General features: G+C 33.5%; 2 protein-coding genes across 4 annotated transcripts; both read right to left on the bottom strand.

Moving 5' to 3' along the window:
• Window positions 1–1946: 1946 nt before the first annotated feature.
• Window positions 1947–2671, bottom strand: LOC112490401 (class V chitinase-like). The gene is made up of 2 exons (XM_060813223.1): window positions 2577–2671; window positions 1947–2433 (listed from the first exon to the last, which is right to left on the bottom strand). Exons 1-2 carry the CDS (start codon window positions 2669–2671, stop codon window positions 1947–1949), a joined length of 582 nt encoding a protein of 193 aa, XP_060669206.1.
• Window positions 2672–4425: 1754 nt separating this feature from the next.
• Window positions 4426–6815, bottom strand: LOC107427065 (probable small nuclear ribonucleoprotein G). Of its 3 annotated transcripts, XM_048467399.2 has the most exons (5): window positions 6656–6815; window positions 6516–6538; window positions 5588–5680; window positions 4760–4881; window positions 4426–4661 (listed from the first exon to the last, which is right to left on the bottom strand). In XM_048467399.2, exons 3-5 carry the CDS (start codon window positions 5610–5612, stop codon window positions 4599–4601), a joined length of 210 nt encoding a protein of 69 aa, XP_048323356.2. In that variant the 5' UTR covers window positions 5613–5680; window positions 6516–6538; window positions 6656–6815; the 3' UTR covers window positions 4426–4598. The 3 variants fall into 3 exon arrangements, with proteins under 3 accessions (XP_048323356.2, XP_015892889.2, XP_048323357.2); XM_016037403.4 differs by lacking the exon at window positions 5588–5680 and having other exon boundaries at window positions 6656–6812; XM_048467400.2 differs by lacking the exons at window positions 5588–5680; window positions 6516–6538; window positions 6656–6815 and adding an exon at window positions 5523–5561.
• Between the last annotated feature and the right edge of the window lie 19153 nt (window positions 6816–25968).

The raw sequence follows: 25968 nt of genomic DNA, 5'->3' as shown, positions 1-25968 counted from the left end.
TATGTAAAATCAAAAGACAACCTAGTGGATCCACTTACTAAAGGTTTGTCTAGAAAGTAAGTTTATAAGTCATTGAGGGGAATGGGATTAAAGTGTAAATCTAATGAATCATCATAAACAGAAACCCAACCTAGCTGAATGTTGATCCCAGGGTCTACATTCAATGGGACAATGTAAGTATGTATGATTCACAAGAAATACTATGAAGTATTAAAAGAGAAAATACGTCTTCCCATTTCTAAAGTGAAACAGTATTGCCTGCAATGTGTTATTAGGATAAGCTATGCTTTTAATGATGTCTATATATTGGAAATCCAAGTAAAATATGGCAGGATATTTCTTATAGAAAGTCATCTATATAAGTGTAGAAGTGGGGCCGCTTCTATGAGAATTATAAAAAGCGTAATTATCTAAAGCACTTATGAAAACCAGGTTGGTTAAAACCAAAATGAACACAACAATAAGAACAAATTTTGTGCAGAAAAGGAATTGTGTGTTGGTTATTGTCTCAGTTTACATCAAAAGTCGACAATTCAAAGCATTATGCATATTGATCGACAAGTAAACTCGATAACTATTCACTAAGGACGATTCAAGGCGAAAGCTATCTATCCTGATGCAATCTCTTTTTGTCAAACTCTCTTTAGTGTCGGCATAATCATCTTGCACTAATTTCTATTCATGTGGGGATTGAAGGAATTTTGTGAATAGAAATTATAAATACTATTTATTTATTTAGTTGCTATAATATTTAAAATACTGGAATTTTATCTTAAAATAAATAAACAAATAAATAAAATAATAACAAACAATATTCTAATGAAATAACACGTCTTTAAAGTGGAAAGGTACCTGTTATTATAAACGAAGCAACTTTTAACGCTTCATATATTCTAAAACATTGAGTTTCTTCATATAGGTGTAATATTTCCTATAATAACAATTTCTTTTCCACAATTGAAACATAAGAATAGAAAGAAATTTTTGTTATTTTGTTTTTATCATTCATTCATATAAAAAACAGAGGGAAAGTAAAGCATTAAAATTGTTCATTGCTTTTGGGAATTTGGAGTGCCACTATTTTGAAAAAGTAGTTGTTGTACCTGGGAGCCATTCGTCATCTATCAATCCATTGAGCACCAGTGCGGGGCGAAAATTGTTTTAAGGCCAAAAAATCAAATTCTTACCTCGACTAACAGGTTTTTCTATCATATTCTTTTTAAATGTGCATCTGGTGTTTATGTATTTAGCAGTAGAAACCCATATTTAGAATAACAATACCCACCCTCTATTCATAATTGTAAATGAGATTTATAGTTACAGAAGATATACCTTTCGACTTGAGCATTCTCCTCCGGAAGTAATACAAAATAGAAAGTAAAGAGGAAAATAGCTGTAGCTTCTGTTGTCAAAATGATTATTATTAATCGCCACTTCTGTTTCCCGCTGTTCGCACTTTCTTTAGCTGACCATATAATTAATTTATTAGTGAAATTGTCAGAGATCAGTGTGTTCTTGAAACCTGTGGAATAAACAGTATTTTGCAGAAAGTTCAAATAGTGCACACAAATATGCTTTTGATTTGCCTACCCGCAAGAGAAAGCTCCCAATTATCATCATCATGGGAGACCATCCAGGCAGCATACCCGCGTTACTTCATATCCTTCGCATAAGAAACCTTGGTTTTAACAATTTCAGCATCATCAAAGCTGATCCACTTTGTTCCAACAGTGATGTATCTCACTACATATGTAGCATTGTTTTTCACTTTAGGATTATTTGCTTCCTAATAATCCCGAATTTCCTTGTAGCTCATGGCTGCTTCATCAATATTTGAAATCCCAACTGCTGGTGAACCAATCTCTGGGATTTGCAAGTGTCAAAGCATAGCTGTAGAAAGGCATGCCCAGAACCAATCTGGCGGGATCTGATCCTCTAATAATCCATTAATTGAAGCTATACTTTATAATTGATTGGCTTGATGGGTTATGTAAAGCAACATAAGCAGCATAAGCACCAGTAAAGTTATCTTTTGGACTATGGTACCCATAAGGCATACCAAGTATCCAATCCAGATTGCGGAGAATTGATTCTACGGGCAAAGAAGCAATTCCACCCACATCTGGTGAGGATTTGACAGCAGCAGTCAACATAAGTTGTGCATGGCTTATGTTTCTAGCCTCAGAATTCACAGCAGCTCTCCACTCTTCGAATAGGGTGCCCTTGTTTGTCATGTCCGGGGTTGTGCTTGCATTGCCCCAAGGAAAGTCCAGTCCTTGGAAACCATAAAGCCTGGCAGCTTTTATTGAAGAATCATAGAAAGACTTTCTGTAAGATGAGTTGCTCAAAAAGGTTGAGATGACCGAGTAGTTTGCCTTCTCAACCCCAATCGAAAAAGGGCGGAGATTGATGGGTTCTTTAGGCTGACAATGGCTGTGAAGGAGGAGAATTGTTGTTCATGAGAGGAAGGGAAGGAGAGCTCCTAGGTGGAAGATTTAACCTCTGCAAAAGAACAAATGATGTGAGTAAAGAGTGCAGAGTTTATATTTGAAATGGGAAATTCACTGCCATGAAACCGGTATCCAGCTTGAATCCAAGATTGTGCTCTTGAATGTTCAAGTACTAGAGAAAGGAAATTTTGGAAAAGGATAACAATAATCTTGGACACCATGTTAGATATAGTTGACGATTAAAGGGCGATACATAGAATACTTTTATGAAGGCCTATTTAGAAAAGCGAGCATTTGTTTATGTATCAAGCTACAATGGAGCTAAGTTTGTGTTGACTTAAGAAACAATATTATGATAGATAAGCATACAAGTCAAGAACAATATAGAGGGCATTCAACTAATATTCAAATAACAAGACACATTCGGAAATTTCCACCAAGCCTTGCATTCAAATTTGAGCTTTTACTTTTGGAAAACTCGCCTTAAACAAGCTACGAAACAGTCAATCTAGCTGCTTATTTGTAATTTCGATAGTCTATATTAACCAAAGAATATTGTTGCCTATTCTGATAGGTCCAAAAATGCTATGCTATTGTGGAGGAATTGTCCATCACTTGTTAGGGAAGAAGCATCCAGAATGGAATTGTACAAATCTAATGGTTATTAATAGTTGTCGCCCATCTTATGGCACTGGACTTTGCTCACAGTAGCAGTCCTGTTGCTACATTGCTACATCTATTGCAATTGGGAAAAATCATATTAATTTTACATGCACCTAATTTGACCCATATGGTACCCCACTTTGCCCATAGTAGCAGTTCTGTTGATCAGTCTATTGCAATTGGCAAAAATCGTATTAATTTTACATGCACCTAATTTGACCCGTATCATGGGCAAGTTTAAGCCGGCTTAGACCCCACTTTGGTGGGATAGGAATAGGTCTAAACAAATAGAAGCTTTACTTATAGAAAACCTCCCATAAACTGTTATTTAAATTTGAACTTTTGATAATACAAATAAATTATTATCCAGCTTGGATTGAAGATTGAATTACTAGAGAAAGGTAAACGTGTAAAAGAAGAATGATACTCTTGGCCACCATGGTAGATATAGTTGATGATTAAAGGAAGATGTATAAAAGTAGACCTATTTAGAAAAGCGAAGCTTTTTTTAATATATCAAGCTACAATGGAGCTAAGTTTATGTTGACTTAAGAAACGATATTATAGTAGATCAGCATACTGCAAGTCAAGAACAATATGGAGGACATTCAAATAATAAGACATATACGGGAATTTCCCACCAAGCCTTGTGTTCAAATTTGAGCTTTTCCTTATGAAAAACTCGCCTAAAAATAGTCAATCTGGCTGCTTCTATGTAATTTCGACAGTCTATATTAACCAGAGTATTGTTACCAATTTTGGTACGTCAATTGCAATTGACAAAAATTATATTAATTTTGCATGCACCCATTTTGCCCAGGGCAAGTTTACGCTGGCTTAGACAACACCTGGGAGGGATAGTAATAGCACAAATCAAATAGAAGCTTTAGTTATATAAAACCTCACATAAACTCTCTGACGTTTACATTTGGACTTCTAATAATACAAACAAACTGTTAAGTTAATTGTTATTTACCCTGAAATAATATTATCGTTAATTTAGTACCACATTAAAATAAACTATTAAGTTAATTGTTATTTACCCTAAAATAATATTATCGTTAATTTAGTGCCACATTAGAAACATAGTTGTTATTTGCCCTTAAAAAAATTATCATTAGTTTACTACAACATTAAAAACGTGAGAAAGGTGTATATCATTTTAATTTTTTTTCATAAAAATATGATATTAATATTCAATAGATAAAATAGATATATTAAAAATATATACTCTTTGCTACCTCATCAAACTACAATCAGCATTCAGGCTGCACGAACTGATTGCATATTTCCTAGCTTACTTTAACTGCTATTCAATAAAAATTCATATTATACTTAATAAAGTCAGCTTCTGAAGGGGAATCTAGAGATATGAAAAAGAACCCCACAGTTAAGAGTCTTGACCACCACTAAACTAAAAACTACAAAACATGGTTCTTCCATACTAGCAGCTATGTATCGGATCATATCCCTACAAAGCCATAATCACTGTGATCTGGCCACTGGTTCAAGAGCTTCAACAGTGACCACACTATTTCCCCTGATGACCTGCAACAATAGAAGTATTATTAGTTGCAAAATGCTAAATTAGTTAAGAGGGAAGCAGACTACAGATAACAAAAAAAAAGATAACAGTGGAGACCCACCACCATGCCTATGTCGGTCTTCTCATTGCCATTCACTTCCACAGTATTGTCAACCACAAGATTCATGAATTGATCAAATCCACGAAGTGTTCCAACAACCATCCGATTTGCATTCAGTTTTACTACATGGTGAAAATACCAGTTAAATCAGCATTTCCAGTTGTACTAAGTTCCTAAAATGCACATTACAGTAATTTATATATTAGCCTAAAGATTTGTTAGTCCTGGAACTGTGGATGAAAAAATGTGCACATTTTCTTGCCCCTGACTTAACTACAAGCCAAGGAAAGATTTATACATGTTCAATCCTATTAAATAGTGACAAAAAGTGGAAATGGGGTAGGCCATAGAAACATCAATAAAAGCCCAACGCATGCTCCAGGTATATTTGATCTAAGTCATCTGATCTTGCTGATGCATATTGCAAACAATATGAGGACTACAAGTAAAAAGGTGACCCATGCATACCACTATAAGGCAGAATTCTGCATGTACTACATAGTTCTTAAACATATTCCAACTAGCTGATATAGATAACCAACTTGTCAAACATGGTTCAAATAGAGTTGATCATTGTTATGATCCTTTACTCAGAATATAATTAGGTTCACAAGATGATTTGCTAAAAAGTTATAGATTTGTGAGACCCGCTATTCGTGAGACCCGCATAGCGCTATCCAAAAGTCTTATTTCACCAATATAAAGAATGTAGTGAATGTGAGTTTATACTCTAGCAGTTCATGGATAGAAAGATTTAACCCACCATCTAAGAAATATAATTTTTTTAAAGAAAAAAAGGGGCTTCACATAGGACATTAAGCATCAGACCAATAAAGCTCTTCCCAATAGCCATACTTCGCAAAGCCTATTTGGATTGTAGAGGAGCCACATGTCCAAGAGGATCCTGGATCAAATCTTTAACTAAAAGAACAAGCATTGATATACAAATAACCAATAGATTTCAACGAAAAGAAATTCGTAAAAAATTGGATCTTCATACATATATGAAAACGAAAAAGGACATCTCATCATGCACTTCAAAGGGGTCAGTATTTGTTTTAAGAAACATAAAAGGTTTACAAAGGCACAACAGAAGATTTCTCCACGACTTATAAACCGCATGACATATAAAATAAACGTTGTGACTACAAAATAGAAAACAGAGGCCCATATAATATCATCTCTGAAAAATGAATCATGTACTAGAAGAATGTCACAAAAGGACCCGAGTTTTGTTGATTTTAACACCTTAATCCCCAAGCGCAACCTAAAGCTACAATGCACACCGCTAAATTTTTGCATCGATATAAAGCCAAAACCACCATTATCAACAGTAACGTATAATTTGCCCAACTAAACGAAACCAGCGTCCAAATTTCAATCTTTACAAATTAAATAGCTAATTGTGTCAAGGGAAACGTCAACTGTTAAAATAGAGTACAACCAACACAACAAAACGACACAAAATTCACATTTTAATAATACTAACCCATTAAGATTTTCCCAAAAAATAAACAAAGAAACTTGAAATCAAGAGGAAACAAAGCAAGCATTTTCTTTTCCGCACAAGCATTATCTAAAACCAAACTCAAGAAACAATAAGCCAGTAATTAGCTCGATACTTGTCAATTTTAGCTAGACTTGTGGATAGTCAAACAACAGGAATACAGTGGACGGAAAATTACTGGAAACAAATAACCCAAAAAAAAAAAAAAAAATAGCAGAGCATCCCCAAAAAATGTGACAAAGGACTTACTCTGGAGCTTCTTGTCCATGTACCTGTCAAAGAAGAGCGGCTGTTAAAAATCTAGAAGATAGTCTAAAGACCTAAATAGTGTAACATATAGAGCATGGAACAGAGATTATAAACTTGAGAAAGCAGCAGAAGGCGCTTACTTTTTGAGATCTGGAGGTTGACCTGACCTGCTCATTCCGTCGGGATCGAATTCAGAGAGAGAGAGAGAGAGAGAGAGAGAGATATACAGAGGCGTTAGAGACTTCGGCTTCCCAAAAACCAAAACCCTAAGATAGCTACGCGGCATATGAGGGAAAGCAGAGGAATTGGGCAGGATTTGGAGGGAATCCTCAATTTGGGCCGGTTCGGGTTTAGAAAACCCTTGACCCAATACCACTTTTTAGCCGAAAATTGAAAATATGTATATTATTTACATAAAAAATTGCTGCCTAACTTTTGATAAATAGAACTTCGATCAAATAAAAATAACAATTAAACTTTTAGAAGTAAAATAAAAGCTGAAAAAGAAAGACATAACTTTTTTACTAACATATAGTATGTAAACATAGAAACTATCATATTAACAAAATTTTGTGAATATAATTTTCATTAGAAAAATTTGGAATTTAAGATATTGATAAGTAATATATTTTCGCCAAAGCCCGTTTTAAACATCCGAGTGGTGGAAGCCGATATGGATCCAGATAGCTGTTTTTGTGCAAATATAGACTCCAAACAGTAAGAAATGGTTCCAGCTTTTCATGGATTCAATGATTATCACTAAGAGATCATGGAATTAAAGCAAGATAGAATCAAAGGTAAACAAAATAAGCTTATGCGCATAGGAGAAATTTTGGCCGGTTTTACTGGATTTTGTTGCTGGTTTTATTGTATTTTGCTAAGTTGGCATTTTTTCTTTGTTCCAATCAAGGGCAACATGTGGGACTCAATGATCATCATATTTGGCATCCTATAAGGCATATGGAAGTTGATTTGAAGCTTAAATTGGACAAAAATTTGTTAAAGACAGCTTAGTTAAAAAGATAATCAAATAGTTTTCTAATTTAACTTTGACTTTTTGTTTTAGGAAATTAATTTTTTATTTGGTTTCAATTTATTTATTTGCTAGACAAATGAACTTAGAAAAGTTATTATTTTTTTTTCATTGTAAGTTAATTAATTCATAATTCAAAGTAAAAGAATTCATTAATCAAAATTAGATTAGGAAAAGAAAGAAAAAATTCGGCCACATTAGGTTTCCTAATCTTTTTGCCTGGTTTTTTCTTATGTTTTTAGGGTTTATTGTTTTTTGACTCTAGCCTATTTAAAGACTTAATTTTGAAAAAGAACACACCTTTAATATTATTCAGAAAATTATTTGTGAGATATAATTCTCTTTATTCTTCTTGAACACCTAAAACACCATTAAAGAGTGAGTGTTTTAATTTTGACTTATCAATAGGACTTCCATAACCTATTGTGATGTCTTCATTATACAAAAGTTTATAATCATAGGTTTTTCTATAAGAACTTGAACTTCATTAAGATCCGGCTAATATAATACAGGTTTAGACGTGAGTCGACCTAGGTTAGTATCATATGTTCAAAGGGTAATGTATTCTCGTGTCCACTTTATTGATCATTATTTTGATATATTTCTTGATGAGAATTTGCTCGAGCTGGCACAATTGATAACCCGCTGGGGTGCTGATCCGATATGGATAAAGACTGGGCTGATCACTAAGCCTCAAACTAAAAAATTTAAAGAAAACATAGGTGCCTTTATACAGGGAGTAATTAATTCTCAAAAGGGCTTGTCAATACCCGAAGATACAAGATCCGTTATAAACATCCAAATGGTGGAAACCGACACGGACCCGGGTAGCTGTTTTTATGCAAATTTAGACTCCAAGTAGTAAGGAATGGTTCCAACACTTCATGAACTCAATGAATATCATTAAGAGGACATGGAATCCAGCCAAGGCAGAATCAAAAGCATATAAAAAGGACTTGTACAGACAACATCTCAATTTAACCAAAAATGTGCTATTAAGTGCTGACTTTGACTTTTCTTCTTGTTTGACTTATTCCAATCAAGAGGCAATGTGTGGAAATCATTATTAATCATATCTGGCATCCTACATAGCATATGGAAGCTGATTTAGAGCCCAAACAAGCTGGAGATTGGTCAAAGATACCTTAGTAGTCAAACTAGTCAACTTGTTTCTTAATTTGATTTTGACTTTTTGTTTTAGGAAATTAGTCTTTTATTTGGTTTCTATTTATTTATTTGCTGGACAAATCAACTTAGGAAAGTTATTGTTTTATTATTTTCATTGTAAATTAATTAATTCCTAATTCAAAATTAAAGAATTAATTAATCCAAATTAGATTAGGAAATGAGGTGAATTTCGGCCAAGCTAGGTTTACTATTCTTTGGTGGCCGCTTTTACCTACATAATTAGGGTGTCAACATACGCTTAAACCCGTATTATATTAGCCCGGGTCTCAATTAAGTTCAGATTTTAATGGATTGATCTTACCCTCTAACCAACTTGTGATTAGAAACCTTAATATAATGAAGACACCACAATAGGTAATAGATATCCTATTGATAAGTCAAAACTAAAATACACACTCTCTAATGGTGTTTTAGGTGTTCAAAGAGATCAAAGGGAATTCTATCTCACAAAATTTTTTTTGAATATTATTAAAGTTGTGTTCCTCCTAAAAAAGAAACCCTTAAATAGGCTATAAAAGAATAGAATAAAACCTTAATTATCTAGGTAAAATCACCTATTTTCCTAATCTAATTTGAATTAATTAATTTCTTATTTTGAATTAGGAGTTGATTAATTTACAATGAAACTAATAAAATAATAACTTTTCTAAATTGATTTTTCTATTAAATAAATAAATAGAAACCAAATAAATGACTAATTTCCTAAAACAAAAAGTTAAAATCAAATTAGGAAACTAGTTGACTAGTTTGACTACTAAGGTATCTTTGACCAATCTCCAACTTGTTTGGACTCCAAATCAGCTTCTATATGCCATGTAGGATGCCAAATATGATTAATAATGATTCTTACATGTTGCCTCTTGATTGGAATAAGTCAAACAAGAAAAAAAGTCAAAACCAGCGACTAAACAACACATTTTCATCCAAATTGAGATGCTATCCGTACAAGTCCCTTTTAGATGCTTTTGATTCTTCCTTGGCTGGATTCCATGTCCTCTTAATGATATTCATTGAGTTCATAAAGTTTTGGAACCATTCCTTACTGCTCGGCCTCCAAATTTGCATGAAAATAACTACCTGGGTCTGTATCGGCTTCCACCACATGGATGCTTAAAATGGGTTTTGTATCTTTAGGTATTGACAAGCCCTTTTGAGAATTAATTACTCCCTATATAAAGGCAGTGAGGTTTTCCTTAAATCTCTTAACTTGAGCTCTAATTATCGGCCCAATCTTTATCCTTATCGGGTCAATACCCCAGCGGATTGTCGGTTGTGAGGGCTCGGACGGATTCTCATCATTCCCCTCCTCTTGAAAAGGATTTGTCCTCAAATCAAGATCATCACTTGCAGCAAAAGGAGATAAGTCAGTAACATTAAATGTGGCACTAACATTGTACTCACCTGTTAAATCAAGTTTGTAGGCATTGTCTTTAATCCGCTCCAAAACTTAAAAAGGTTCATCCACACGCGGCATAAGCTTTAACTTTCTTTGTTCTGGAAATCTCTCCTTTCATAAGTGAAACCAAACCAAATCTCTTGGTTCAAACACTATCACAAGAAAATCTAGAAATACATGCTCATTATGGCAAAAATTACACTTCTTAAAGTTAGCAAATAATCTCTTCCAAATTTTCAAATTTCCATAAAGTAAAGCTCTTAACAAGGTAGATAAAGTTCTATACAACAAAAGGATTTTTAAATAAGCATCTTTATAAATCATAACCAGCAATGGTTTCTTACTCAAGATGGCTTTATTTACATAACCAAAGCTAAGATAAAAATTTTTATTTTTCTTTTCTTTTCTTTCTTTTTCTTTCCCACTCATGGAGTCACTTTTTCCACTCTCACTCTTGGGTTTTGCTCTCTCTTTCTCTCTCTCAGCTTTCTCTCTTTCTTTCCCCTCAAGTTTGAGTTTAGGACACTTACCTGGTTGGTTTTGTTCGGCCTTGTCTCCTTAGATTGGTGTTGTTGCTGTGGGTACCATATTAGTCCTTTCTTTTAGCTTTTCGGCTTCCCTCATTTGTTATATTTGTAATTGATCTCTATACACCTCCTTGGGAGTCAATGGTTCCAACTTGACCTTCTTCCCTTTAAAGTTAGGGACAATAGAATTTTCTCGATCATAATGAATAACATTTTTATCAAATTCCCATGGTCTACCTAATAGAATACGTCCGACATGTATAGACACAACATTACACAAAACAACATCCACACATTTATCTATGTTAAATTTTACCTTGGCTTGTTTATTCACTTTCATCTCACCACTATCATTAAGCCATTGTAATCCATAAGGTTTGGGATGTTTAATTGTTGCTAAGCCTAATTTATCAACCACAATATTACTAATCACATTTGTACAACTCCCACTATCAATTATCATACTACACATATTACCTTAAATTTCACACTGTGTGTGGAAAGTGTTCTCTCTTTGAATTTGATCCTCATCTTTGTATACAGTAAGGACCCCCCTTGCAACTAAACTCAAATCAACCTTTAAAGGTTGGAGTGTTTCGGATTCCTCATGCTCATCCTCTCCAAGTTCTTCATCATCCAATTCTGCCTTTCCCCCACTTTTGTCACTTTCAAATTCTTGTTCACCATTGCCTTTTAGCACCATGATTATTCTATTTAGGCATTGATTGGCTATGTGTCCTCATCTCTGGCACTTAAAACAAATAATTTCTCTAGATCTTGAAAGTTTAGGATCAGATTTATCTTCATTTTTGGGTGCTTAGATAGATTCGATTCTAGCCTATCTCTTTGGCTGATTTGAACTTTCTTCTTCAAGTTTCAATTTTGACTTGCTTTCATAGATAGGAATGTTTTTCTACCCACTTGGATTTGACCTCCCGCTGTTAGAAAGACTCCTAAACCATGAGCTTACACCCCTCCTCCTGATTTGATGCTCAAGTTTAATAGCCACATGCAACATCTCCTCCAATTTTACATATTGTTGCAATTCTAGTTGATTGGCTATCTCACGATTCAAACCACCTAAAAACCTTACCATGGTTTCTTCATTCATGTTTAACCTCATCAAAACATCTTCATCTCCTTGTAATAATCCTCCACGGTCTTATTTCCATGACATAAAGATTGAAGTCTTTGATGCAGCAATCTATGATAGTGTGATGGTACAAATCGCTTCCTTATGGCTCCTTTCATTTGTCGCCATGTAGTAATCAAGTCATCACTAGCTCTTCTTTGGGTGTTTTGCTCATTAATCCACCATTGGAGTGCATAATATCCAAATTCCATTGCTGCCAATTTAACTTTTTTGGCCTCTAAATAGTTGTGACAATAAAAAATCATCTTCATTCGCTCCTCCCATTCCAAAGAAGCCTTCGGGTCACTTTTTCCCATGAAAGGCGGTATGTTGACCTTAATATTCCCAAGATCATCATCTTCATTCCTTGCTGGTCTCCTATGGATTGGCCTTCCTTGAGGTTCAAAAATTTCATTATATCCCTTATCCAAGGCGTCTCTAAAGTTACCTTCCTAAAATTCCTCTCTTGGTCACTCTCAGCCTCCTCAACCTCAACCTCGGCCTCCATAAGCATCAAACCTTGTATTCGGCACTCCTTAGGATATTTCTAATCTATCTATCCTTTGATATATATTGTCAAATTGAGTATTCATCTGCTGTAATTGCTGCAAGATAGCCCTCATGTCTGTTTGCTCCCCATTCCCCATAGCTCAGGAATCGCTCTTAAATCCTATGGACTCCTCTTCATTAATTCTCAAAGGTGAATCTCCTCTTCTCACCCTTGAATCTGCCATGTTAGTATGAATATCACAAAAATTAAATAGGACCTCACCGAATTCACTCCTTTATGTGTTTCACTCAATCAAGGTCTCGATACTCATGTTTGCACACTAGTTTCGGCTTTTACCCTATTTTAAGCTCACACACTTTTGCCTTTTTCCATTCAAAAAATGATCTCAAAGTTATAATTAAAACACCCACTAAACAACAATTAGATTACAAGTATGTTTTAATTAAACTTATCAACAAAACAGTAGCAAAAAGCAAACAATACCAAGTGAATTTTTAAACACTTATTTCTCGGATTTTCTAATAAAAAATAAGGCAATTTAGCCAAGATATTTTTGGAATCAATAAGAATTGGGCCAGATGGTAAGAAATTAAGAATTTAAGAATAAAATTTAGAAAAATAAATTTAAACATGAACAAGAATAAAATCAAACAGAACTATGGAATAGTTATTGGTTGTTATTCTTTGTAATTCAAGTTTTTTTGTATCAAATCCTTTAACTAATTTTAATCCAAATAATTTTAGCACCCGAATTCAAATATCCAGCAGCAAAAATAAATCTCCAGCAACTCCAAATATTGAATAAATAGTCAACAAATTAGCAGTTCCAAGAAATTTCCAGCAACAAATTTTAACACTAAATTCAACAAACCGATTTCTTTTTTTTTTTTACTCATAGAACATAAAAACAACTGCAACAGCAAGAATCAACACCAAATTTGCAATTCCAACATCAAATAACCACCAAACCTGTGACCACCAACAACAAAATACAAATTTGTATTTTTTTATAAATTTATATATATTGCTGCAAACACACTTTTTTTTTTTTTGAATATACGAATGCAAATATTTAAGATCGAAACAGCAAATAAAAATCAATAATAAACTAAATTAACAAGGACAATAATGAAGAACGCCCAACAAACTTGGAAATAAAAAATACGGTAAAACTAAGAAAACCGAATTTAACTAGGAACAATTTTTTATTTTTTATTTTGATAATATACAGAATGTGTATGATGATAGAAGCAACCTTAATCTATTGCTAAAATTGTAGATCAACACAAAACAAAATAAAGCAAGTAAGATAGATCTAACCTGAACAAAATCTTGTCTCTGGTACCATATGATACGAACCTAGGTCGACATGCGCCTAAACCCATATTATATTAGCCTGGATCTCAATTAAGTTCAGATTTTAATAAATTGACCTCAAACCCTATTTTAATGAATTGACCTCAAACCCTAACCAACTTGTGATTAGAAACCTTGGTATATTGAAGACGCCACAATAGGTGATGGATCTCCTATTAATAAGTCAAAACTAAAACACATACTCTCTAATGGTGTTTTAGGTGTTCAAAGAGAATAAAGAGAATCCTATCTTACAAAATAAATTCTGAACATTATTAAAGTGTGTTCCTTCTAAAAATTAAGCCCTTAAATAGGCTAGAAAAGAACAAAATAAAACCCTAATTATTTAGGTAAAACCGGCCACCAAAGAATAGGAAACCTAGCTTGGCCGAAATTCATCTCCTTTCCTAATCTAATTTGGATTAATTAAATTTTTTATTTTAAATTAGGAATTAATTAATTTACAATGAAAATAATAAAATAATAACTTTCCTAAGTTGATTTTTCCAGCAAATAAATAAATAGAAACCAAATAAAAGACTAATTTCCTAAAACAAAAAGTTAAAATCAAATTAGGAAACTAGTTGACCAGTTTGACTACTAAGGTATCTTTGACCAATCTTCAGCTTGTTTGGGCTCCAAATCAGTTTTCATATGCCATTTAGGATGCCAAATATGATTACTAATTATTCTCATACATTCCCCCTTTAGTGGAATAAGTTAAAGAAGAAGAAAAGTCAAAGCCAATGGCTAAACAGTACATTTTTGGCCAAATTGAGATGCTGTCTGTACAAGTCCTTTTAGATACTTTTGATTCTACCTTGGCTGGATTCCATATCCTCTTAATGATATTCATTGAGTTCATGAAATGTTGGAACCATTCCTTACTGCCCGGAGTCCAAATTTGCACGAAAACAGCTACCTGGGTCCGTATTGGCTTCCACTACTTGGATGCTTAAAACGGGTCTTGTATCTTCAGGTATTGACAAGCCTTTTTGAGAATTAATTACTCCCTGTATAAAGTCAGCCAAGTTTTCCCTAAATATCTTGGCTTGAGCTCTACTGATTGGCTCAGTCTTCATCCGTATCGGGTCAGAACTCCAGCAGGTTGTTAGTTGTACAGCCTTGGATGGATTTTCATCATTTCTTGTGCAAGCTAAATGGAGGAAGGAATCAACAAATCCCATTCAATAATCAAATTAATGACTTCAAATTATACAAATTGGAAGTTTAGAATGGAGGATTTGTTATTTGAGGATGATCTCTATGAGCCCATAGAAGAAGATGCTGGCACGCAAAGCAACATTAATGACGTTAAATGGAAAAAAATTTGAACAAAAAAGCTTTTGGAAAGATTAGGTAATGGGTTGGCCACATTGTTTGTTGCATAGGAAACCAATTCTCATCATTTATGGGAGACCCTAGAACTGATGTTCGAGATAAAAGCTGCTTAAAAGTAAGCTTTTTTATTTTTAAATTAAAAAGTTTATGAAGCCAAAATATCAACATTGAAGTCCCATGGCAAAGCATCTAAGAAAGTTCAAAGATTTGTTAAATCAACTTAGGGCATTGTAGATGACATTCAATGACAAAGTATAAGCCTTGATATTGATGGATTTATTGGCTGATAACTAGAACCACTCATTATTTTTTCATCAAGTAATTATGCTTTTGATAGAAAAGTTATCATAAGAATGGTCTATGACAGCATGAAAAATGAAGAAAACAAAACAAAAGAGCACGAAATAAATCCACAATCTCAAGTAGTTGTTTTAGAAAAATTAGAAAGTAGTAAAAGTTGAATTCCATAGTACAATCACAAACATGATGACAAGTCATAGGGAAGAGCTAAGCCAAGGAAGGAGTTTATAGGCTTTCACTATGGACAACCTGGCCACAAGAAATATCAGTGTAAATAGTAAAAAAAGGGAACAAAAATAAATAAAGAGGTGATAATAGGAAAGAAGATAATAATACTATAGTAGCATCTAATGGAGACATCATTATACTTTGTAACAATGATTCTATAAACCTAAGTCACAATAATTCTCAATGGGTTGTTGACTTTGGTACCTCATATCACATCATATCTTGATGTAATTTCTTCACATCATATTCCAACAAACAATCTAGTTATATAAAGATGGGAAATAATGCAGAGTGTAAGATTGCAGCATTAGAAATGTATGTTTGGAGATGAACAAAAGGTGTTAGTTGCTATTGAAAAATGTCAAAAATGTTCCTGACCTCCATCTTAACTTAATATCTACTAGTGTACTTGGTGATGAAGGCTATCAAAATTGCTTTGATGATGGAAAATGAAAGCTCATTAGATGGTCTTTTGTGGTTGCTAAAGGTATAAGAAATTGTTTCTTATAGACAATGCAAGCAAAGCAACATAAAAAGGGCTATGACTATTGCTGAATCTTCTACTGAGTTATGGCACACGAGGGTTAACCATCTAAGTAAAAACAGGATGCGAATATTATTCAAGAAACATAAAATTCTTGCTTTGAAGAGTACAGATTTGAAGGTATGCACACATTGCTTAACTGGTAAATAATAAAGTTATGTTCCAAAGTTTTCCTCCTTCTAGAAAATCAATATCTTGGATTTAGTGCATACTAGTGTCTATTTGATGGATGCCAAAATTTTGTGTGGTGCTAAATACTATGTTGTTTTTTTTTTTTTTTTTAAAGACTACTCAAAAACACTTTGGAGTTTCTCATTGAAAGAAAAAAAGCCAAGTGTTTGATACTTTCAAACAATTTCACACTACTTTTGAAAGAGAAATTGGAAAAAAGTTGAGATTAGTTTGTGATGTAATTCTGCCCGTACCTATTCAACCGACCACCTGCTTGGGTACGGGTCCTATACAAATGAAGGTGGGGCCAATCACTAGGGCACAAGTTCATATTTTTATTTAAGAAAAAAATGGATGAATTTATTCATGGAGTGATTAAATTTCAAGAGGACATGACAGTACCCAAAGATACAAGATTCGTTTTAAGCCTCCAAATGGTGGAGATCGATACAGATCTTGGTAGCTATTTTTGTGCAAATTTGGTCTCCGAGTAGCAAAGAATGGTTCTAACATTTCATTAACTCAATGAACATCATTACGAGGGCATGGAATCCAGCCAAGATAGAATCAAAAGCATCTAAAAAGGACTTGTACTGACAGCATCTCAATTTGGCTGCAAATGTGCTGTTTTGCCGCAAGCTTTGACTTTTCTTCATGTTTGACTTATTCCAATCAAGGGGCAACGTGTGGGAATCATTATTAATCATATTTGGCATCCTAAATGGCATATGGAAGCTGATTTGGAGCCCAAACAAGCTGAAGATTGGTCAAAGATACCTTAGTAGTCAAACTGGTCAACTAGTTTCCTAATTTGATTTTGACTGTTCGTTTTAGGAAATTAGTCTTCTATTTTAATTTTTATTTATTTATTTGCTGGAAAAATAAGTTTAGAAAATTTATTATTTTATTATTTCAATTGTAAATTAATTAATTCCTAATTCAAAATAAAGGAATTAATTAATCCAAATTTGGAAACTTAGAAAAATTAGGCACTTTCCTTTTCTCAACACTTTGTGTCCGGTTTTGAATTAGTTTTTTAGGGATTTTGCTTTGTAATATTAGCCTATTTAAAGGATTATTTTCAATGAGAAATCAAGCTTGAATTTTATACAGAAAATTATTTGTGAGATTGAATTCTCTTTGTTCTTTTGAACACCTAAAACACCATTAGTGAATGAGTGTTTTAGTTTGACTTATTAATAGGCCTTCCATCACCTATTGCAGCATCTTCAATATACCAAGATTTATAATCATATATTGGTTAGGGATTGAGGTGACCATTAGAACTTGAACATAATTAGATATGGGATAATATAATATGGGTTTAGGTACAGATTGTCCTAGGTTTGTATCATTTGGTATCAAAGCCGAATTTTTTTCAGGTTTTATCTATATTTATTTGCTTTATTTTTTATTGTGTTATTCTGTAATTTTAGCATTAGGTTAAGGTTCCTTCTATCATCATACATGTTCTGTGTATTTTTTTTAAAAAAAAATTCATTCCTAGTTGAATTAGGATTTTCTAGTTTTACCGTATTTTTACTTCCTAGTTTTTGGTTGTTTTTCATCATTGTTATTGTTAATTTTGGTTTTTTCTAATTTTGATTTACTGTTTTAGTCTTAAATAATTACATTCATCTATTCAAAAAAAGAAAAAAAAATAAAAAATAAAAAAACAGAACAAATTAAAAAAAAAAAACTACACTTTTGTATTTTGTTGGAGGTCATGGGTTTGGAGATTATTTGGTGTTGGAATTGCAATTTAGGTGTTGCTAATGCAGTTATTTTATGATCTAGGAGTGGAAAAAAAAAAGGAAGAAGAAAAGCCGAATAAAAAAAAAATTTCGGTTTGTCGGAGTTTGATTTGTTTGTTGGAAATTTTTTGGAGCTGCTGGTTTGTGATTATTTATTCAATATTTTGAGTTTTTGGAGAATTATTTTTGTTGCTGGATATTTGAATTTTGGGTGTTTAAATTATTTGGATTAAAATTAGTTTTAGGATTTGATGCAAAACTTAAATTACGAGGACAATAGCCAACACTATTCTATAATTTGTTCGATTTGATTCTTGTTCATGTTTGAAATTCTTTTTCCTAAATTTTATTCCTTAATCTTTAATTGCTTACCATCTGGTCTAGTTCTTGCTAGTGTCGAAAATTTCCTTATTAATTTGCTTTATTTTGCCTAGACAGCCGAAAACTAGGTTTTGTTAATTCATTCGGTATTGCTTGCTTTTTGCTACTGTTTTGTTGATATGTTTTATTAAAACATATTTCTGTTCTAATTGCGATTTTGTGGGTGTTTTAATTAGAACTATGAGATAATCCATTGAGAGGAAAAAGGCAAGAGAGTGTGAGCTCAAAAGAGGGTTAAAAGCAAAAATTAGTGTGGAAACACGAGTGTCGAGTTCTTGTTTGAGTGAAACACGTGTGGGAGTCAATTTGGTGAGGTCTTATTTCATTTTTTTATTATTTATACTAACATGGCAGATTCAAGGGTGAGAAGAGGAGATCCACCTTTAAGAATTAATGAAGAAGAGTCAATGGGATTCCATAGTGGTTCACGAGCTATGGGGAGTGGTGAGCAAACAGACATAAAGGCTATATTGAAGCAATTGCAACAGATGAATGCCCGATTTGACAACACAGATCAACGGATGGATAGGATAGAAACATCATGAGGAGGGCCACATATAAGGTGAGATGCTCATGGAGGTCGAGGGCGACCAAGAGAGGAATTTGGGGGAAGTAACTTTGGAGATGACTTGGATGAGGGGTTTGATGAAATTTTTGAACCTCAAGAAAGGCTAATTCATGAGAGACCAATAAGGAATGAAGATAATGATCTAGGGAATATCAAGGTAAACATTGCACCTTTCATGGGAAAAAGTGAACCGGAGGCTTACTGGGAATGGGAGGAGCATATGGAGATGATCTTCGATTGCCACAGCTATTCGGAGGCTAAGAAAGTGAAATCGGGAGCAATGGAATTTGGATATTATGCACTCTAATGGTAAACCAATGAGAAAAACACCCAAAGGAGAGTTGGTGAAGACTTGATCACTACATGGCGACAAATGAAAGAAGCCATGAGGAAGTGGTTTGTACCATCATACTATTATAGGTTGCTGCATCAAAGAATTCAATCTTTATCTTAAGGAAGTAAGTCCGTGGAGGATTATTACAAGGAGATAGAGATTCTTATGATGAGGTTAAGTATGAATGAGGATAGAGAAGCAACCATAGCAAGATTCCTTGGTGGTTTGAATCGTGAGATAGCCAATCAACTAGAATTGCAACAATATATTGAATTGGAGAAGATGTTGCATGTGGCTATTAAATTAGAGCATCAATTCAAGAGGAGGGGTGTAGGCTCACAGTTTGGGGAGTCCAACAGCGGAAGATCAAATCCAAGTGGCTAGAGAAACAATCCTACCTTTGTGAACAAGCCAAAACAGAAACTTGGTGAAGAAAGTTCCAATCAGCCAAAAAGGTAGTCCAAGACCGAATCTGTCCAAGCACCAAAGAATGAGGTAAAATTTGATCCTAAACCTTCAACATTAAAAGAAATTATTTGTTTTAAGTGCCAGGGATGAGGACACATCGCTAGCCAATGCTCGAATAGAAGGATCATTAGGTTGAAGGGTAATGGTGAGCTAGAATTGGAAAGTGAGGAAAGTGGTGATGAAACCAAGCAAGGGGCGGAGGAAGAGCTTGAATGTGAGACCGAAACTTTGAATGCTTCCCATGTTAAATTAAGCTTGGTTTCTAGGAGAGTGCTGGCTGCATACAAAGATGATGATGAAATTCAAAGAGAGAACATCTTCCACACCCGATGTGAAATTCAAGGTAAGATTTGTAGTATGATTATTGATAGTGGAAGTTGTACAAATGTAATTGGTAACATTATGATTGATAAATTAGGCTTGAAAACTATTAAACATCCCAAATCATATAGATTACAATGGCTTAATGATAGTGGTGAAATGAAAGTGAATAAACAAACCAAGATAAAATTTAGCATAGATAAATATGTGGATGTTGTTTTGTGCGATGTTGTGCCAATGCATGCCGGACATATTCTATTAGGTAGACCATAGCAATTTGATAAAGATGCTATTCATTATGGATGAGAAAATTGTATTGATTTTAGATTTAAAGGTAAAAAGGTCAAGCTGGAGCCATTAACCCCAAATGAGATTTTTAGAGACCAACTACAAATGCAACAAAGGAGGGAAGCCGAGAGGCTCAAAGAGAAGGTGAGTATGGCCCAAAGATTCCACCATCCATTCAAGAGGGAAAATGTGAGCTTGCTATCCAAGGTAAGTCCTCTAAAACCCAGGGTGAGTGGAAAAATTTTAACAAACCCGAGAGTGATGAAAAATTCAATGAATCCATGAGTGAGAAAGGAAAAGAAAGAAAAGGAAGGAAAAAAAATTATTTTGTTTGAGTTTTGGGGATGTTAATAAAGTCATCTTGAGTAAGAAACCATTTCTGGTCATGAATTATAAAGATGCTTATTTAAATATGCTTTTGTTATTTAGAACTTTATTTGCATTGTTGAGAGCTTTACTTTGTGGCAATTTGAAAATTAAGAAGAGAATATTTGCTAACTTTAAAAAATGTAATTTTTGCCATAATGAGCATGTATTTTAGATTTTGATGTGATAGTGTTTGACCTAAGAGATTTGCTTTGATTGCACTTACGAAAGGAAAGATTCCAAAATAAAGAAAGTCAAAGCTTATGCCGTGCGTGAATGGACCTTTTCAAGTTTTGGAGCGGATTAAAGAAAATGCTTACAGACTTAACTTACCGGATCAGTATAATGTTAATGCTACATTTACTAATGCTGGCTTATCTCCTTTTTACAGGTGATGACTTTGATTTGAGGGCAAATCCTTTTCAAGAGGAGAGGAATGATGTCATTCTGTTAGTGCCGTTTCAACAGACTACTTGCTGGGGTACGGATCCTATACAAATGAAGATGGAGCCAATCACTAGGGCACAAGTTAAGAGATTTAAGGATAAATTGGCTGGATTTATTCATGGAGTGATTCAATCTCAAGAGGATATGATAATACCTGAAGATACGAGACCCGTTTTAAGTCGCCAAGTGGTGGAGACTGATATAGACCCGAGTAGCTATTTTCATGCAAATTTGGTCTTCGAGCAGCAAGGAATGGTTCTAATACTTCATGAAATCAATGAATATCAATGAAATCAAAAGCATCTAAAAAGGCCATGTACAGACAGCCTCTCAATTTGGCCGAAAATGTGCTGTTTTGCCGCTGGCTTTGACTTTTTTTCTTGTTTGACTTATTGCAATCAAGGGGAAATGTGTGGGAATTATTATTAATCATATTTGACATCCTAAATGGCATATGGAAGCTGATTTGGAGCCCAAACATGCTGGAGATTGGTCAAAGATAACTTAGTAGTAAAACTTGTCAACTAGTTTCCTAATTTGATTTTGACTTTTTATTTTAGGAAATTATTTTTTATTTTAATATTTATTTATTTTTTTTGCTGTAAAAATAAGTTTAGGAAAGTTATTATTTTAGTATTTCAATTGTAAATTAATTAATTCCTAATTCAAAATAAAAAAATTAATTAATCCAAATTAGTTTAGGAAACTAACAAAAATTAGGCACTTCCCTTTTCTCTACTTTCTTTTTCTCAACACTTTGTGTCTGGTTTTAAATTAATTTTTAGGGCTTTTTCTTTGTAATATTAGCCTATTTAAAGGCTTATTTTCAATAAGAAATCAACCTGAATTTTATACAGAAAATTATTTGTGAGATTGAATTCTCTTTGCTTTTTTAAACACTTAAAACACCATTAGTGAATGAGTGTTTTAGTTTGACTTATCAATAGGTCCATCACCTATTGTGGCGTCTTCGATATACCAAGGTTTCTAATAATAGGTTAGTTAGGAATTGAGATAACCATTAGAACTTGAACATAATTAGATCCAGGCTAATATAATATGGGTTTAGGTGCAGATTATCCTAGGCTCGTATCAGTTTGGGCAGATAATGGTGGTGTATATAGAGGATCATTTAAAGAGCATTGCAAAATTCATAGAATTAGATTGGAGAAATCTTTTACGAAAACAACACAACACAATAACGTTGCAAAGAAATGAATTAGACAATTAATGATAGAATCAAGTGCATGCTCTCTCATGTAAAGCTACCTAAATCCTTTTGGGTAAGGCTATGAGAATTGTTGTGGGCCTTATTAATGGGAGTCCCCTTTAGTTCCTTTTGATGGTGATGTACTAGAAAAAGTTTGGACATGAAAAGATATTTCGTATGACCACTTTAGGGTTTTTGGTTGTAAGACATTTATTTATGTGCATAGAGACGAATGGATTAAGCTTAAGTACAGAACAAGGCAATGCATTTTCATTAAGTATGGCCATGAAGAATTTGTCTCTTGATTTTGGAATCTCGTTAACAAAAAGGTCATCAAAAACAAAGATGTTGTAGTCTTTGAATGTTAAACCATTAAGACCTTAAGAAGAATGACAAACCAAAGTCCACCAATAAATAAATAATTGTTCTAGCTCCTCCATCTATGAGACATGACAATGAAAAAGGAGATGTTCAAGAAGCTAATTCTAATATAGAGGATAAACCTCTCATTAATGAGCCTATGAATTTAAATGAGCAAGATCATTAATATCTACAACTTAAACTTCAACTGAGAAGATCTACAAGGGTAAGACGATCTTCTAGCTTGTATCCATCTTATGAGTATGTGATAATCATTGATGGGGGAGAATGAGATAGCTATAAAGAAGTTGTGGTCACTGAGAAGAAAAACAAATGGATAAATTCTATGCAAAAAGAGATGAAATTATTGCATGAAAATCGCACATATAACTTGGTATAATTACCAGATGATAGAAGAGCTTCGAAGAACAAACAGGTTTTCAAGTCGAGCACTTAAGAAAATTGGTCACAACTAAAGTATAAGGCAAGATAAGCTATGAAAAGGTTTAAACAAAAACAACGAATAGATTTTGAAGAAAAATTTTCACTTGTAATAATGTTTTTCTTCTATGAGAGTTGCGTTGGGTTTAAAGCTAGTAACAATTTGGAGATTGAAGAACTTGATGTGAATACTAATTTTTCCATGGGAATGTGAAGTAAGAGATTTAAATAGAGCAATCTAAAGGATTAAAGATTAAAGGCAAAAAGCATCTTGTCTCCATATTGAAGAAAAGCCTATATGGCCTCAAACAAGCCTCAAGATAATGGTACAAAAAATTTGACTCTTTCATGGAAGATCATGGATATGAAAATTTCAGCTTCAGTCTATGCATTTTTGAAGAAATTTTCTAATAATGATGTCATTACTCTTCTCCTTTATGTTGAATAAATATGTTAATTGTGAGTCATGATGCAAGTAAAATTGAAATGATAAAAAAGGACCTTATAAAAAAGGACCTTAATATATCCTTTGCCATGAAGAACTTGGGATCGACAAAATAGATTTTTAGGATGAAGATTACTCATGATAAAACATAAAACTTTGGTTATCTTAGGAAAGGTATATTGAGAAAATTTTAGAGAGATTCAACATGAGCAAGGCAAAACCAGTTATATCTCCACTTACAAGTCATTTCAAGCTTAGTTGAAAACAATATCTTACAAGTGAGAAAGACAAAGAATTGATGAATAAGGTACATTATGCATCAGTAATTGGTAGCTTACATTATGGTATGCACAAGGCCTCATATCACTTATGTAGTTGGAATAGTCTGTCGATTTCTCTCAAATTTAGGCAAGAGCATTGAGAAGTTGTAAAATGGATTCTTAAATATTGCAGAGGTACTTCTAAAGCTTGTCTATGCTTTGAAGATGGAAAATCTATGTAAAAATGGATACACAAATGCATACATTACTGGTGATGTTAATTTTAGGCAGTCCACATCCGGGTATCTAATTACTTTTTAAGGGTGAGCTATATCGTGGGAATCAAAATTGCAGAAATGTGTTGTTTTGTTTAACATTGAAGCTAAGTATATTGCAATTATTGAATGTTGCAAGGAAATTTTAAGGATGACAAGATTCTTACAAGAGTTAGGCTAGAAGTAGGAAAGGTTTGTTCTCTACTGTGATAGTTAGAGTATCCATCTAAGTAAGTGTTGAAAATGTGGTAATTTTGCCATTTGTGCAGGCCAAAGTCCACCAAGATTTGCATCCTCTTTCTTTCTTCACAAGAGATGTTTTGTTGAATGTTTTAATGATATATTTATATCTATGTTTTATTCTCCTTTTAATGTCTTTGGATTGCCTATGTATTATTGTATCTATCTTTGGAATTGTCCTTTTTGTTGGGTATTGCTACTTACTTGTAAAATGACTATGTGTTGAAAATTATGTTTTCAGCAACATAGGTCCATTGTGGGGTTGGTGTGCTCTGTGTTGTTTGAACCAGGTTATGATTTTTGGATATGTTGTAATAGACATGTAATGGAAAATATCACCAAAAAAATGACTCAAAAAGGACTTAGAAAGCCTAAGATATGCAGGTTACAAGTTTACATAACTGCTGAGATTTTCAGCAGTACTAGCCCACATGTTTAAGATGAATTTACAGCTCTACCCAATTCTTTTAGACCTAGTCTTCTTTAGATTTCATTCTCAATATTTTAACATACCAAGCAGTTTGTATGAAGATATCCTAGCCTTCCATCAGGTCAAAGTAGCTTTACCCAACTTGGAAGGAGACAGTTTTTGTAATTCAAAATCTTACCAACCTTTACCATCTTTGTACATTTACACATGCAGCTGCTAGTTCAACATTTTGTTATTAGATTATTGGTGGGAAATTTATATTTTTTTGAATTTTAAAGGCTTTATTTGGTCTCACACACACTTCACATATGTGAACTAAGTTTTGCACCAATATAATATAACTATGAAATGAAAAATAACATTATTAAGTTGTCTAGTGTGTGTGGCCAATCCTAGCACATTCTCTTATTCTTCATCTTTGTCTTCTTCCTTTCAAATAAAAGCCCCTAACAAACCTTAATATCACCATACCAAAAAAAAAAAAAAAAAAAACACAAAAATACCTAAATAGCGAACAAAAATCGGATTAAAAGTTGTACACAAGATTAATACCTTGTGTACAACATTCTTAGTCAAGTGAACCTAAAACCACACCAAACTCTAACATGGTATTAGAGCTTTGTTTGAACCATTGAAGGACCTTGTACGTTTTCTATCTAGCCAATTTTCTTATGGGACCCCCCATTTCATTCTTTCATTTTTGGTTTGAAATGGTTAAAAAACCTTGTTAGAAAATTCACCAAAAGTCCAACCTGAGAGTTACTTTCTTCAAAATTCAATTTTGTGTCATGGCTTCTCAAAGTTTTGTACCACCCACTCCATCAAAATTCAAAGGCCAAAACTGCTCCATTTGAAGCATAAAGATGAAAGCCTACCTACAAGTCTTTAGACTTTGGGCTGTAATGGGAGAAGGTTATAAAGTTGAGGAGTTAAGACCAAATGCCACACAAGCACAAGGAGTTGCACATGAGGCCAAGATAGCTAAAGGATTCAAGGCCTTAACAGCCTTTCATTTTTTGGTAAATGACTCCATCTTCACTACAATCATGTCTTGTACAAGTGCTAGAGACGTTTGGTTAAAGTTGCAAAAAGAATTTCAAGGAAACACTAGGACTAGACAAATGCAAGTTTTAAACTT

This window comes from Ziziphus jujuba, chromosome 1 (genome assembly GCF_031755915.1).
Source record: "Ziziphus jujuba cultivar Dongzao chromosome 1, ASM3175591v1".
Lineage (NCBI taxonomy): Eukaryota > Viridiplantae > Streptophyta > Magnoliopsida > Rosales > Rhamnaceae > Ziziphus > Ziziphus jujuba.
Note: the sequence above shows the minus strand (reverse complement) of the source record. Positions and strands in the feature narration are given on the sequence as shown.